This window comes from Nothobranchius furzeri, chromosome 14 (genome assembly GCF_043380555.1).
Source record: "Nothobranchius furzeri strain GRZ-AD chromosome 14, NfurGRZ-RIMD1, whole genome shotgun sequence".
Taxonomy (NCBI): domain Eukaryota; kingdom Metazoa; phylum Chordata; class Actinopteri; order Cyprinodontiformes; family Nothobranchiidae; genus Nothobranchius; species Nothobranchius furzeri.
The window spans coordinates 47,623,500-47,639,415 of NC_091754.1; the positions used below are offsets into that span (position 1 = coordinate 47,623,500).

The 15,916-nt window shown below is 43.5% G+C and overlaps 1 protein-coding gene across 1 annotated transcript in view; it reads right to left on the minus strand.

The window, feature by feature from the left end:
* Nucleotides 1–10,178, minus strand: part of LOC107380903 (prostaglandin F2 receptor negative regulator) — a 76,501-nt gene extending 66,323 nt beyond the window's left edge. Inside the window, exons 1-3 of the mRNA XM_015952296.3 lie at nt 9,763–10,178; nt 3,208–3,320; nt 2,548–2,806 (exon numbers count right to left, since the gene is read on the minus strand). Of these exons, the coding sequence (XP_015807782.1) occupies nt 2,548–2,806; nt 3,208–3,320; nt 9,763–9,808 (418 nt within the window). The 5' untranslated portion in view covers nt 9,809–10,178. The remainder of the gene's footprint in view (nt 1–2,547; nt 2,807–3,207; nt 3,321–9,762) is intronic.
* Between the last annotated feature and the right edge of the window lie 5,738 nt (nt 10,179–15,916).

Consider the following 15,916-nt stretch of genomic DNA (forward strand, 5'->3'; position numbering starts at 1 on the left):
CTGATGCGTGGGACCAGGCAGGTTCAGATCTAATCTCTCTCAGGTTGGATTAGCACATTTAAATCATTCTTTGTAAAACAGGTTTTATGGTTTGTCCAGCTTCTGTTTTAGGTCATGTGATCATTTTCGCACTTCCTGCTGCTGCAGCTGTTCCATTTATGGTGAGTAAACCTGAGGAGGTCATGGACGATGATAAAGACAGCTTCATTCATGACGTTTCTCATAACATCTGAATGAATTTCCTGTTCTATCAGAAAAGGTAAAGGTGTTTTACAGCAGCACTATAAAAATTATCTGTTGTCACATCTGAATTTATTTTTTTAGCCAGGTCTCGTTTCCACAAAGTTTCTTATTTTATAACAAAAGTAATTCCTGCCAGAACCACTCAGGTTAAGGAATAAAGAAACATAAGGTAATAATCTAGTTAGGTTTTCAGGAATAAACGGACTAATAAATGTGCTACAGCGCTGTTCGTGATTGCAACTTTGGTTAAGAAACAAAAACGTAACGTAATAGGCGCGTTTTCCCCACGAGTTCCACTCTATCCGGGACCATTTCAGACAGGAAAGAGAGTGAAAGCATTCCACAAACCTGGTCCCGCAACATCCCGCATGGTTTTAGAAGTTACCCGATAACAAGAGAGGAGCAAGACGACCGCAAGTATCCATAAAGATCTTTCCGTTAACCTCGACTGCAGAGGAAAGGACACTCTACTAGTTAAGCAAATAGAAATCAGCATGCGACTTTTATTATGAAAGTTTCCAGATGTTTTACACTGAGTTCCTGTCTGGCCCGGTTCAAACTTCTGTGTCTGAGGTGTTTTGGAAGCGTAGTGCATTAGAAAAATAGATCAAACGTAAGCAACGCATCATTATGCGTCTAAAATGTGGCACCTTGCGGCCGGTGGAATGGAAGCCATCTGCTAGAACAGCGGCTAAATGCAGCAATGTTTCACAGCTGTTTAGCGATGTTGTTGCTTCTGGTACGGTTAAATGGTAAATGGCCTGTATTTGATATAGAGCCTGCTAGAGTCCTGGAACCCCTCAAGGCACTTTACAATACAATCAGTCATTCACCCATTCACACACACACACATTCACACACCGGTGGGGGTGAGCTACGATGTAGCCACAGCTGCCCTGGGGCGCACTGACAGAGGCGAGGCTGCCGAGCACTGGCGCCACCGGTCCCTCCGACCACCACCAGCAGGCAAGGTGGGTTAAGTGTCTTGCCCAAGGACACAACGACAGAGACAGACTGAGTGGGGCTCGAACCTGCAACCTTCTGATTACAGGGGGAGCACTTAACTCCTGTGCCACCGTCGCCGCTGCGTTCGTCTTGCACTTCCTGCCCGGCCCGACCTGAACTGCTGAGCCTGACTTGTGCTGGAAGCGTAGTGTGTAAAAACAAGAGACTTGAATCGCAAATTCGGCGGAGCAACGTGACACGACGTTTCTGGGACGTGTCAGAAACTAAATGCTTTGTAGCAGGTGGAAATGTTCCCATCAATTATAATGCCAGCTGACTGCTGAGATACGCTTTGCAGACGCTATGCAACACTAACCGCCGGAGTAAAGACCTGAAACAGTCACCAAATTAACGCTTTGAACTCTAAATCGAATGTCTGTAAAACACTTATCTGTAGCGACATGGACACTTGGAACGCTGAAGTTCCTCCAACTCAACACTTTTCAGACGAGACGATAAAGAAGAGCAGCTGAACAGTAAATCTGCTACATCCACTCATGTCTGCAGGTCCTCTCGACTCATTTGATTATAATTCATATAAATCTCCATTTCTTTGGTCCTAATTTCACACACGCCAAGTTCTCCCACCTGACATCTGCTTGTGTGTGTGTGTGTGTGTGTGTGTGTGTGTGTGTGTGTGTGTGTGTGTGTGTGTGTGTGTGTGTGTGTGTGTGTGTGTGTGTGTGTGTGTGTGTGTGTGTGTGTGCATGCATGTGTGCGTGCATGTGTGTGTGTGTGTGTGCGTGCGTGCACGAGTGTGTGTGTGTGTGTGTGTGCTTGTATGTGTGTGCGCGTGTGCGTGCATGTGTTTGTGTGCATGTGTGCACGCATGTGTGTGTGTGTGCATGTGTGCATGCATGTGCGCGTGTATGTGTGTGTGTGTTCGTGAATGTGCTCGTGTGTGTATTTGTGTGTGTGTGCGCTCAGTTTGTCTTTGCGAGCGCATGTGTATGTGTGTGTGTGCGCACATGCGTGCGTGTGTGCGTAAGTGCGTGTGTGCGTGCGCGCAAGTGCGTGTGTGCGTGCGTGCGCGCGCGTGTGTGTGTGTGCGTGCGTGTGTTTGTGTGCGTGCGTGCGTGTGTGTGTGTGTGTGTGTGTGCGTGCGTGCGAAAACCAAACGATGAACCAGTAATAGTCTAGAACCAGCAGGCTGTGTGCAGGAGGGTAGAAACACACAACCACTAGAGCATTAATAAGTCACAGCTAAATGCTAAATGAGCCCAACCTCCACCTCCACACACACGGTGAAGCATCACCACAGGTCAGAAGGTGTTCACACAATCAGAGGTGTTTCCTCACCTGTGAGCTGAACCTGAGCCACATAGTTCCCGCTGATGACCACGTCCGTGCTTGGCGTTTGACAGAAGTAGAAACCGGCGTCCTGAGACTTCAGCTCTGCAATCTTCAGCTCCACCTCGTTGTCCTTCAGCCGCACCACCGAGATGTCGCCCGACGCAATGCGACTGCTGAGTGACGGGCTGGAGAACGTGACATCAAAGGTGGAGATGATTTTAGTCTTGGCTCCGGTCGCATCCCTGGACATCTCCCATTCGAAATCCTGCAGAACAGCGAGGGATTAGAGCGACTGAGTTCAGCAGTTCGGGTTTATGAACGCATCAGTTTGATGCATCTCCCTAAAATCAGGTTAAAACTAAAAATGCACCGATTCTGGTTTTGAAGGTCAATAACGATTACTGATTTTAAATACTCTGACCAGCAGATTCTGACTTCTCTGTTATTTTTGGGATTTACTAGAACATTTCAATACTGCAAGGAATATTTCCACATTGAAGATCTGTGCTAGCATGAAGTAACGCGTAGCAATGGTGAGTTCACAGACTAGGGAAAAACATCAGATTTTTGCAATGACACGTTTAGAGACTGGAATCTGATTTTTACGTTACAAACATGAATCTGAACTACAATCTCCACACGACCAAAAACTCTGGAGATGTTTACCTGCTCACGAGGACCTCCATAATCTGTGACGTTGCACCTGATGGAGACCGGTTGACCTTCCACCCTTATTAACGGCCCTGGAGACACCGTCACCACTCGGGCCGAGCACCCGCCTTTAGGGAAACAGAAAATATTCACAAGTTTAGTAAAAATACATGAAATTTTGATGCTCAAGAACAGTTTTAGTGATAAGAGCCACACCAGTTCATATAAATGAGCTTTATTCTGAAAGAACAAGTTAAAGGTTACCCAACGCTACAGAACGCCGTCTCAACAGGAAGAGTAGAAACTCACACAGGGCTTGTTGGAGCTTGAGGGATAAAACGGTTGATGATGCAGAATAAAACGATGTGTTTGTCTGCCTGCTTTTATGGAGCGAAACCATTTCAGCTTCCAGCTTCCGGCGTCTGCCACTAAAGCTTGCTGCAGGGCTTTTTTTAGCCACCATCACCCGGGCACCCGGCATTAGCGAGATCATTTTCAAAATCATTTCCAATTTACTTGCAGGAGTTGCAGAACCTCGCTTTGGTCTCGCAGAAATTTAAAACTAATTTAACAAATTTCAGACAAAATTTCTCAAAATGATCAGACTCGCAGGCACCCGTTCTCCATCGATACTTAAGTTTCGCCGAGTCAGAATGATGGCTGGGCGACGTGGCAAAACATCAAACCACAGTTGGTGCTTTTTTTACTGCTTTTAAATGAATTTTGACAGAAAACCTGCAACCATTTCTCCAAGGTGTAGAAGAAGAAGAAGAAGAAAATATCATTTCTATATCAATTCTGTAGCTATAACTACTACTAGAAACAACTAGATAACAGTTCTAGACAAACCGTAGCTCAGCTGGTCGGTCTAGCCACACTCCATCAGCAGCCCCACCATTGGCCAGAACAGGTTTGTGTCATGCCAATCACAGCGCTCTGTCGGTTTGGTTGGTGGGATACTAAGATGGCGGCTCATTTGAAACGGCTTTGGTATCAACTTTGGACCATTTGGACTTAGCGCATATTTAGGTTTATTTAGGAAAAGGATTCATTTGCGTCTTCTTGGACGCAGTATGGCGGACTGCCTTGTTGACGGACTTCTGTAGCGGTGAAAACGCCACGTTGTTTGTTGTCCAATAGCATGAGGAGACCACCGTAGATCCCGCCCATGACTGAGATCCACCTGTGGGTCGTGGCCAGACTCATATCTATAGGGAGTCTAAGTCTACTTCCGGTGTCGGTACAAGATCTGCTCGGGTGCAAGATCGGCTCGGGGTCCTTCGACTGCCGATGACGTCAAAGTACGGCAAACCCACTCGGACAAAATACACTACACATCTATACTGTTGGAAAGAATTGAGCAGTTTCGTTGTTAAAATAATGTTTCTTAAGACGTAAGTTTGTGTTTATAATGCATTTGTAAAATAAAACACTATATTGTCGTGAATTGGTGCTATATAAATAAACTTGAATTGAATTGAATATTGTATTCATAATGTTGAACTCCTCTTTGAGCACATCCCTTGAAGGATCATAGGTCTTAGCAACACCTGTGAAATTGTATTTGCAGGAAAGATGTGTGTCCCGTTTACTGAAGTATTTTGTGCTTAGTTTTTGACGTCTTGTCCATGCGTAGATCAGTTACGCTCATAGCTGCTAGCCAAAACTCTGGAGTTAAAAGTTTTCTGGCTTTACTAAAATACTTGTCTGTACTTATTTGACTGATGGTAGTTTTACTTTCTATTAGACTCCAAATGTAAGTAAGTACTCACTGCCAAATTGCAGCCTTTGCGATTAGAAAATCTCCTTTTGTCACATCGCAACTTAATTGCACATGCAGTTAATCGTTCAGCCCTAATATACATGCAGCTCTATGCTAAAAGTGTATTTTCAAAGAGGTAACGATGGATTTCTTTGTAAAAGTTGTCCATCTTTCCATCAGAAATATTTGCCTGGACCAACGTAACGTGATTACGTAATTCCGTAAGGTTCATGTTCAGCCAATCAACTACTTTGACGTCATCGGCAGTCGACGGACCCCGAGCCGATCTTGCACCCGAGCAGATCGGGTCCGGAAGAACGAGAAAATGAATGCAAGTCAACGGGGCTAAAAACGTTTTTCTCTAATTCCGCTTGTTTTGTGCCATGGATTTCACACATGATGTCCGCGAATTTTGAAGACACATTTTGATACCAAGAACGCGTTAATTTTCTAACAGGGGGAATGATATTTTAGGTTTTGTGTGAAAGTAAGTCCAGAACTACAAATGTGCTTCAGGACGTGACGTCATCGAACCAGACACGGAGAAAACTGAGGGAAAAGGGCTGTGTGCTCAGCAAACCTCCCACAGGAGGAAAGAACCCCCATAAATCTGGTCACGTGGTAAGTAGCAGCACTTTTAAAAACAATGGCGGACAGTGAAGCGGGAGCTGTTGGAGAGGATTGTGCATATAAATGTCAGTATAAACTTGAAAACTGTTAGGTTAAGGGCTTTTTGTGATACATGAACGTTATTTTATTTTGAAATATTACATTAAAAGTGCTTGTATTGCGGTCTCAGCTCGTATGTTCGGCCGCTCGGTGTCGTAGTCCTCCCGCTACGTTTTCCCCAGATTTTAATAAAAGTTTGTATTTTAGGGACAAAAGAGAAAACCAGGGAATTTATTAAGCTTAGGGCGGAGATGGACCACATGATCACTGGAGCAAAGTATTCGGCGGTTAGGTACAATAACATCTCATATTTTAAAAACTGTCGTTTGAGTTTAGTTTGTTCTGCGAAAACATGAAAGGAATAACCCGTTGTCCTCTTTTCTCTTCCTGTTTCGTTTCTTACATGTTTGTTAAGACTATTCTGGAGAAAATGGGCATCCAGGGGAAGGTGACAGCGATGACCAGCTTCTGGAGCTGATCAGGGAGGACATGAGGCTGCAGAGGGAGGCAGAGCAGCAGAGGGCACAGGAGAGAAGGGAGAACTTTGACAGCTTTTTACTTTGCTAGAAAAAATGGTTAATAAAGATTAAACATGCACATATAAAAGAAATATCTAAATAAAATCAGTTCTGCATTAAACTCTTGAATTTTATTTTTGTTTACAAATGAGAATTGTTTACTAGAGGGTATCTGCTGGGTCTTGAAAAGTATTAAAATGTGATAACTCGATTTTGGTCAAATTAAGACCCTTAGAAAGTATTAAAAACTATTATCACATCTTTGCTCAGGCTCAGCTTGTCGAAAGTATTTTCTCTGAATTAGCTCTCCAACAGTCAAGGAAATGATTAAAAAGCTAAATAAAACTTCGAGATCCATGTTCCTTCTCCCTTCTGCTCAGCAGTTCCACGGTTGCTAGGCGACGGAACGTTCGCCGAGGGAGTGGCGGGAATTCATGAAGGCTATGCCTGTCCAAATTCACAGCCGTTAACATCTGGTCTACTTGGCCGACGGAGGACCCAGCCCACGTTGGCCGAGTAGGCTGGGTCCTTCGAAGGATGCAAAACCTGAATTGAGACACAGCGACAGGCTCGCAACGACATTGTGACATCATATGGTACCAGCTAATGTTCGAGGGTACCTCTTAGCCAATAGCAAAGGCAGATTTAAATTCAAATACAGTGCTGAGTTTTTACCTGACAACGGCACAACACTGACAGTTTTAGGCAGAAAATTAAAATGAACTAAAATGCACTAAAGTGCAAAACTATTGACTACATGTGTCTGCAGCACGATTAGATACGCATTTATATAGTTTATCAGAAAAAATAGTTGATTTGGGGGTGACTTGCTCTTTAAAGAATATAGTTGCCAATATCAAGCCAATATGCATTAATAAACACAATATAAGTCAAATAAGTCAATAAATCTAATATTTATTGAACTTCAAATATAAAACTAATTCAAACATTAGTAAAAAAAATGGCGTGTTGGGGTCCTTCAGGTCCTTTTTTCAGTCTAGGAGTGGTGGGAGTTGGCCACACGGGTGCCTGATTTTTTTATTGGCTTTTCAAAATAAAATATCGGCCATATAGAAAACATTGAATACATCGGTCGGCCTCTAAAATCAACTCACACTGAATCATCTACAGATACGTTTTTCTAAAGGAGCAAACTTGGCTTTAAGACTGCAGCTGAATCAGATTCAGTTATAAAAATACGTCCATGACCATCAGAGTTCATCTCAGCTGGAGGTTCTGGCAGCAGGCCAGCTGAGTGTGGACCAGAGAAGAAGACGCAAAGCAAAACATCTAAAGACTAAACCACAGACAAGACAGCGAGTGACCTGTTGGTCTCAGAGGTCATCAGAGGTCAGCGATGGATTTCATCCACTCGGCTGTGAAGTTAAACGAGTTTAGACCCGTGTCAGGACTTCCTCCCTTCAGACAGCATGAATCAATTCAAGATCTTTGGTCTGGAGGAGAAACATCTGCACTCGATGTCCAAAAGCAGACGTCTTTAAATCACCAACCACTTATCAGGCAGGCATGAAGGTACCTAGGTGTAGATGTGGTTGTTGGATCCAAACAGGTTGGTCTGAGGATTTCAGAAACTGGGATTCTCACCCACAACCAACTTTAGAGAATGGTCAGACTGGTTCTGGCAGAACCACAACAGCAGCTCTTATGACCACTGGTTCCTTCCAAGGTCTGCAGAACAGCCTCATGTCACAGCCCAGATCATCTCCAACTGGTTTCTAGAACATGACCATGGGTCACTGGAATCCAATGACCTCCACGGTCACCAGATCCCAGTCCAGTCTAGAACCTTTGGGATGTGGTGGAATGGGAGATTCCCATCATAGATGGAGCAGATGATGTGGACATGGACAAGAACCTCTGAGGAACATTTGTTGGACCTATGGTGTGAAGATTTTAGGAGGTTCTGACCAAAACCAACCTAAAAACCACAGAAGATTGAGTTTACCTCTATACTCACACACACACACGTGTAACGTGTTTGAACGGAGATGTGTCCTGACAGAACCTGCTAGTCGTTGGTGAACACCTCTGGGATCGGCAATGTGTGTCTGACTAAAGGAGGGAACGTAAAATCCGACCGATTACATAACATCCAGCAACAAACAAACTACAAGGCCTTTCCCATCAGACCTGTCCTGTTGCTGCAGAGTCATCACAACCAAGTCATGACTCGTTATGGCGAGACGTTCAAATGTTTAGCGGCTTGTAGGAGAAACGAAACCTGGAAGTCTGGCAGCGACATAAAGGCAGAACTCTGACCAGCAAGCTTCTCCTTTCTCCTGTGAGTGAGAGAGAGAGAGAGAGAGAGAGAGAGAGAGAGAGAGAGAGAGAGAGAGAGAGAGAGAGACAGAGAGAGAGACAGAGAGAGAGACAGAGAGAGAGACAGAGAGAGAGACAGAGAGAGAGAGAGAGAGAGAGAGAGAGAGAGAGAGAGAGAGAGAGAGAGAGAGAGAGAGAGAGTGTATGTGTGTGTGTGTGAATATGTTTGTACAGTGTGGGAGCTCATGCTTACATCTACAGTAATGCACACTGCATGAGAGCTGGCGACATTTGATCATCTACTGAACTAATTTAAGCCAAGCACCCCCCCCCCCCCCCAACACACACACACACACACACACACACACACACACACACACACACACACACACACACACACAGTGTTTGTCCTTGTGGATGGAACCAGTCCCACAGCTGACCTCAGACCAGTCTGATAAGGTTCGGTGGGCTGAACACAAACACTGGATCCGGTAGATGAGAACCCGACCAGTTAAACTAACACGTTGTAACCACATACTGGACAAACTGGTCTGAAGAGACACGCAGGTACCTCACCTGGTTCATAGATATTATAGAAATATGGAGGTAAAATCAGGTTTAGGAACAAAATCCCTCATTTATGTCATTAAATCAGCTGTCAGCGAAGCTGCCGGAGTTATTTTTAACCATAAAGGTACTTGTGATAAATTAATGTACTAAATAAGTAAATGTTAATACTTGCTCTCATTGTGGAGTGAAATTACAGAATTATTAATCTAATAATTTTAAATGAAAAGGGGGGAATTAGCCAATTTCGTGATTTTTAACCAAAATATTCAAACCAACAAATCACAGCGGGTATAGATTTTGGCACCAAATAACATGTACATTTTTTAAATTTTTAAATTATTTCTTGTTCATAAACTACTCCCTACACCCAGACAAAAGCTCATCGCAAATATTTCATGTTTTGGTTTTATTCTTTTATTCGGGTAATTTAACGCACCACCTGATATCTCCAACCCTCCAAATATCAGTTTTATGACCCAAATGACTGGTTTCAGTCTCCAGAACCCAGCTCACAGCTAGCAACGCGAAGCATCAAGCAAAGTTCAAATATTTCCTAAATGATGAAAAAAATGTGTAGATCAAAAATATGCCGAATAAAGTAGAAGGTTACCAGGAAGCTGAGGTCTTTAAAATTATCTGGTGAACAGCACATAAATGTGTTATTTAGCAGGAACAGATTTATTTGACAGTTTCTATATGAAGTTTGGCCTATAAGTCTGTAGACTGGGTCGGAGTTAATTAGCCATCAACAGTGAAGGAGACGTGACTTACCGACAAGTGAAAGAGCAACGACGAGAGTCACGAGACAGTCCACCATGTCCGCTGCTGTTTGTCCCCTCTCTTCTCTTTGATGAAGTCCCCACGTCCTTTTTGTCTGGCGCTGGGACAAGACCAGTCCTCTCCCGCCGCTCAGGGGGACAGTCCAATATAAAACTCTCAGATGTGTGCAATCACTCCGCGCTGCACCGCACGCCGGGCGGAGCCGCGATGCCAAACGGACGCACACCGCGGGGGTTCTAATCCAGACACCGAAGTCCCGTTTAGACGTTGTTTAGACGGGCCACGCTGATATGACCGATCCGGTTTCACGTGAGGAGCGAGCTCGCTTGAGGCTGAAGGAGAGACAGGCTGAGTGAGGAGGAGCAGCCGGAAGTTAGGTGTTGCTCTGTGGGAGGAGTGGAGGAAGCAGGGAGGTCCCAGGTGGAGGAGCGGCACGGATCACTGTTGCTCACATTTAACCAAACAGCAGCCATGAAACAGGAAAAGCTGAGTAAGAGGAGAAAACACCAGGAGGATGGGGGAAATGGGGGTCAAATAAAAAATAAAACAGCTGAATCAAAGGATGAGGGCGTTTAATAAAAGGTCCAGGGCTTACTTTATCATAATTTACCAAATTTAGCCACAAAACCAATATGATCATTCATTTGATTTTTATTTAACCTTTATTTATCCAGATGAGTGGACTGAGAATGCATTCTCGTTTACAGCATCTGGCCAAGAGGCAGCACACAGTTAGCTTTACACCAAAGAACAACAGGTAAGATAAATCAGATAAACAGTCAGACACAAAGGACTGTTCTCATATGTACAAGCAATCAGAACAGACTAAAACAGTCTTTAGTACTCAGAAGCAGGAACACTGATCAGAAACTATTGATCACCATGAATTATTGAAGGTAGATAATGGAATGTAGGTGGTGAGCTTCAGTGGTTTCTGCAGCTCATTCCAGTCGTTGGAAGCAGCAAACTGGAATAAGGAGCAGCCAAAGGAGGTGCGAGCTTTGGGAATAACCGTAGAGAGGAAGTTTTTTAAACTGTAGAAAACGAGTCAAATAAGTGCAATAAAATAAACACGTATGTCTTAAAAACACATAAAGGCATCAAGTCGTTTCCAAAATACGTGCAAAACTGCATCCTGCTTTTGCAGACCTGGTTTAACCCTCCCACTGTCCTAATGGGTGGTGTGACCCCACAAGGAAAGTTGACCATTGAGCAGGATTGATGGTTTATCCCTTGGGTCCATGTGGCAGGGGTGAGGAGTGAGCACCTCACCCCTGCCACGTGGACCTCAAGGGATAAACCATCAATCCTGCTCAATGGACAACCTTCCTCGCGGGGCCACACCCATTAGGACATTGGGAGGGTTAAATATGTAAAGGTTCATTTTCTGGTGGAGATATTCTGAGATATCCTGCCACCTTTACAGCCACGTATCCGGCCCACGATGCTCTATCTACTGATGTGTTCACCTGGTTTTAATGTCTTTCAGAGACTTTTTAACAAGGGCAGATTTGTCTCTCATCGTCCTCCACCTCTTCAGGCGATCGGCGCCTCTAAACTCACGTTTCTCGTGATTCTGTCCACGATTAAAACGCTTGCTGCGTACCTTTGTACTCCTTCATTCACGGGTGAATAAACCCGTGAGACTTTTATTGCAGTGCGTTCTTCAGTCTGGGTCGTGTCTGCAGCTAAATATCTTATTTGAGGGGAAAATGGCGGTGCTGTTGACCAATCACAAGCTTATGTTTTACATCAGTTTCAACAGGACATTTAAAAATATGGGCATGTCTCCGCCGCCCTCTGGAGCCCGTCGGAGGGCCCTGACGCTGATGCATAATGGCGTTGCGTGTCTCCACACCGACGCAGACAGAGGAGTGTAAGTTAGGCTTAAGAAGGAGCTGAAGGGCCACAAGTGGCTCCAGAGCCACAGCTTGCAGACCCCAGACCAGAAACCACACTGAGCTCTTTCTCTAATCTCATGATTAGATCTTAATCTGAAAAAGTCCTGCAGCTTGTTTTATACATTAATAAGAACTTTCATGTCAATTGAATCTTATATTTACAGATTTCATCATTTACACTGTAAAAATTTACTGTCTTAGTTTTTTCAACACCTAATAGAATAAAAATAATAAATGAAATCGACTAAAGTTTCGTATAGAATTATTTTTAACCTAATGTAACATTTAACTTTTTAGCTTGAAACATGTTATTTTTTACAGTGCAGCCATGTAAGAAAATAAAAGCATGAAAATACATATTTGTGTTTCCTGTCACAAAAGCAGAATTTTCATGTTTCAGAAGGTTTTTTCTCTCGCTGTGATCCGGTTGTCAGTTCCTGTCCCGTGGTCACGCTGTGAATTTACTCAGAGCCGCTGCAGGGGTCAAAGTTCACTCCTCAGACGGCCTCTGCAGGCGGAGCAAGAGGAGCGGAAGAGGACGGGTTTAGGGCTGTAACCTCAGAGTCAAAGGTCATTATCCTATCTATAAAACGTGTGTGTGCCTGACTGTATGCGGTCCCAACACCTCAGCGTGTGCTGTCACGCAGCATCTGTTCAGAGTAAACACACCCGAGTCACGGCTTCATCGTGCTACTCCACCATCCGTCATTAACTAGGTCATCCATCCTCGACTCCATTCCTGGTTTTAGTAAACTTTTCATTCGTGCAACGTAAACCAGGATTTGTTTAGAAATAAACACACACGATGTTAGCTCCTTGGATTATGAAAGTAGCATCAGCTGAAGATATGATGAATTCATTCAGTCATGACACACCTGGTTAGCGTTTGAACATGAAGAATCACGGTGTGGTAGGGGATGCTGTGGAGCTCTATCGCCACCTGCTGGCTGCAGGGACAATAACCACCTTTATTTATTTATAAAGCTCTTTTTAGGCTCAGAGTGATTTACAGAGACTTCATTTATCTGAAGAGAAGACAAGAAAGAATTAAAAAATATTTTTTAAAAAGCAGACAAATTTAGATTAAAACTAAAATAAAGAAATTATTCCACAGGAGGACTCTGTGATCCAGCATGGCGTGAGACAGCATTTCCATTATTTTTGCAATATTGTTACAAAAAGATAAAAATATACACATTTACCAAATGCAATTATCAGTATTTAGTTCTCATTTAACAAGATTCATGCTGACATTGTGAATGACTGCAAGGTCATCCAGGAGAAGTACAAAGGTCACTCGTTACAGCTTTGTATCATGGTGGTCATTAAACGTTTGGGGTGGGGTGGGGGGGTGGGTGGGGGGGTGGGGGGGTTGGGGGTTCGATTCCTCTTCAGGCTTGGTCCTCTGCAGTGGAATCTCCTCCACACCTGTTCAGAAGAGACCAGCAGTGATGAGTCTGACCAGGAGTGAACGAGGAGAAAGTGAAAGAGTGACCGATGATGCAGCTTTGTGAAAGGACGCTGCTATTCTTTAAAATATGAATCGTGTTTAAGGAGTTCCAGTGCATGGTACCTGCCCTGTTTTAGGTTTGTTCGGAACCATTCCAGGTTTTCTATGATACATTTGGTTAACCAGTAAAAGTATTAACAAGATCACGGTTGCAGCATTGTGTCATGTCTTTGGTGTGTGGTTTTATAAAGGTGCACACCTGGCTGACATCTGGTGACACATTGAACATGAACAACCCCCCCCCCCCCCCCCCATTAAATTATGTGCAGGAGACTCCTGAGACACTTGCGTCCTCAGCTACCTGAGTTCAGTGTAGTACACACCCTGATACAGGACAGCTCTGTGACTACCTATCTCTGTTATCCATGCTGGCGGTGACCATCATGTTCACTCACTGTGCTGAATTCAGTCGTGCATCAAAAGATCGCTGGTGGCTGAGCTGACTTTGTTGGAAACCACAGGAGAACTGGTTGCCTTCAGTTTTTGAAGCCATTTTGCTCAGAGCTACTTCAGTGTTGATCACATGACCATCCTGAAACCATCTATGTGCATGTCCAGGTTTCTTAAGAGGTGAAAATAAACAGAAAAAGAAGCCATCAGCTCAGAGTCCTCCATGTGGACCTAGCCTGCTTTGTCAAAACATACAAGAAGAATTAGTTCTCACCTGAGCAGCTTCACAGGTAAAGATGACCTTTGACCCCTGACATGCAAAAGTTACTGCAGGCTTCGTCATGGGATCTGATAGATTTAATTAGATCAACAACACGAGACATTGCAGAGATTTTATAGTAGTTATAGATTATACCATAATCTCAGGAGCTGCTGATAATCTGCACACGTTTAACAGCTTCTGATGCATCGACACAAAGAAAGTCATAAATAACTGAGTTAAATAAGGTATTGTTGGACTCAGAAAAGTAACAGATATACAGTGAGTAGTATCAAGATACAGGTGTCCAAAAAAGAGATTAGAGTCAGATGTTACCTACCCAGTACACATAAACGTGTTTCCTTTGAGAATAGTTTTAGTCCAACACGATTAAAAACCTCAGAGATGTTAAGTCCTTCTTGGCCCTTCCTGACGGTTGTCAGTCTCAGGTCTCCTTCCTGGTTTACATCAACCTGAGTCCCTAAATCTTTTTGTGGTTTTCTCCAAAATACAAACTCATCATTGCGTTTCCATTTCAGTGTGTCGGGGTTGTAGAGCGTGTCCAAGAGGCACACTGACGTTTGCACCGGTTGCAGCATAAGGGTCACAGCCACTGGATGAGCCTTTGGGTCAGAAAATAAAACATAAACAAAAATTATCAAAACATTCAAAATGCTGTCAGGAAGTGCAATAATATTAAATATCTGTGCTAAGAGGATTTCTCCTCTTATTATGAAAAGGATATAGTGATTAATAATGTTTAACTACAAGTTTAATGATTCACCATCTACTTTCTATCAGAAGCTAATGCAGGAGATAGGTGTAGGAGACTATTTTCATGTTCAGCCTGCATGAAACACTCAGAGTAACCCATTAGAATCAGTTGAACATTGTTGAATAATTCTCACTCTCTCTGAGGTTCGTAACTGTTAGTCACTCCTCTGTTAATGAGGTTCGTAACTGTTAGTCACTCCTCTGTTAACGCAGCTGCATTGGCTTCACGTGGAGTTTCAGGTCAAATTCAAAATTGTCGTTCTAACCTGGAGAGATCTGCATGGACCGACTCCAGTGTACATTAATAAATATCTGCAAATGTACACTCCATCCAGGACCTTGAGGTTCTCTGACAAAGGCCTGCTCTCTGCTCCTAAAGCCAGACTCACGACTAAAGGAGACAGAGCCTTTTCCTCCGTGGCTCATGACTAAAGGAGACAGAGCCTTTTCTGGGTAAATGCTGGAGTTCTCTTCCTCTGTCTCTGAGGTCTGAGGCCTCTCAGCTTAAGACTCACCTGTGCAAAGCTGCTTATTTTAATACTGTATTTCAATTCTGTTAGAACTTTTTCTTGTACCTGACTATGTTATACTGTTTTAATTTCTCTTTATGTGGAGTGCTTTGTGATTTTTACCTTAAAAGGTGCTATACAAACAAAGTTTTAAAGGAAAGTTAAAAGGAAATGCCGAAGTCAGAAAAAACAACAAATTAAAAGTGAAATTTGGGATGTAAAGAAACCGATTTCACAGGCCAAAGAGTTATAGCTTAAATGACATTTATTTATCTACTTTCCACAAGCTAATTAGTCATTAGTGTCATAATCCTCTGATGTATTTTTTGGGCCACATCACCAACCATCAATATTCAAGAGTTGGTTAAATTCAGAGTTCAATGTTCAGCGTGTAAATAAGTTAATGAGCACCAGAAAACTCATGTGGGTCTTTTCTGGTGCTGATACAGAGTTAGAGCCTGTTAGTTTAGTAGGGACGGGATAACGAAGAGTCGGTTTTAACGTCGGTCACTGAGATGACGTTATTCAGAAAACCTTTCCTGGAGCAGACGTCCCAGTGGATTCTCTCAGAGATCAGACCCTCGTCTAGCAGGTTAAAGGGTCGGGTTCACAAGGCGATCAGAAAAACACACACACACTTGGTGTGTGAGGATCATTCATCACGCTGGTTACAGAAACACACTCGGGTTTTTTCCACCGACAGACTAATGCTGAATGGTGTGGCGGGTGTTACACGAGAGGCTTTGTTTGGTTTGTAACGGTCCTAAAAATCACAAAGCAATATATCAGCAGAAATCTCCAC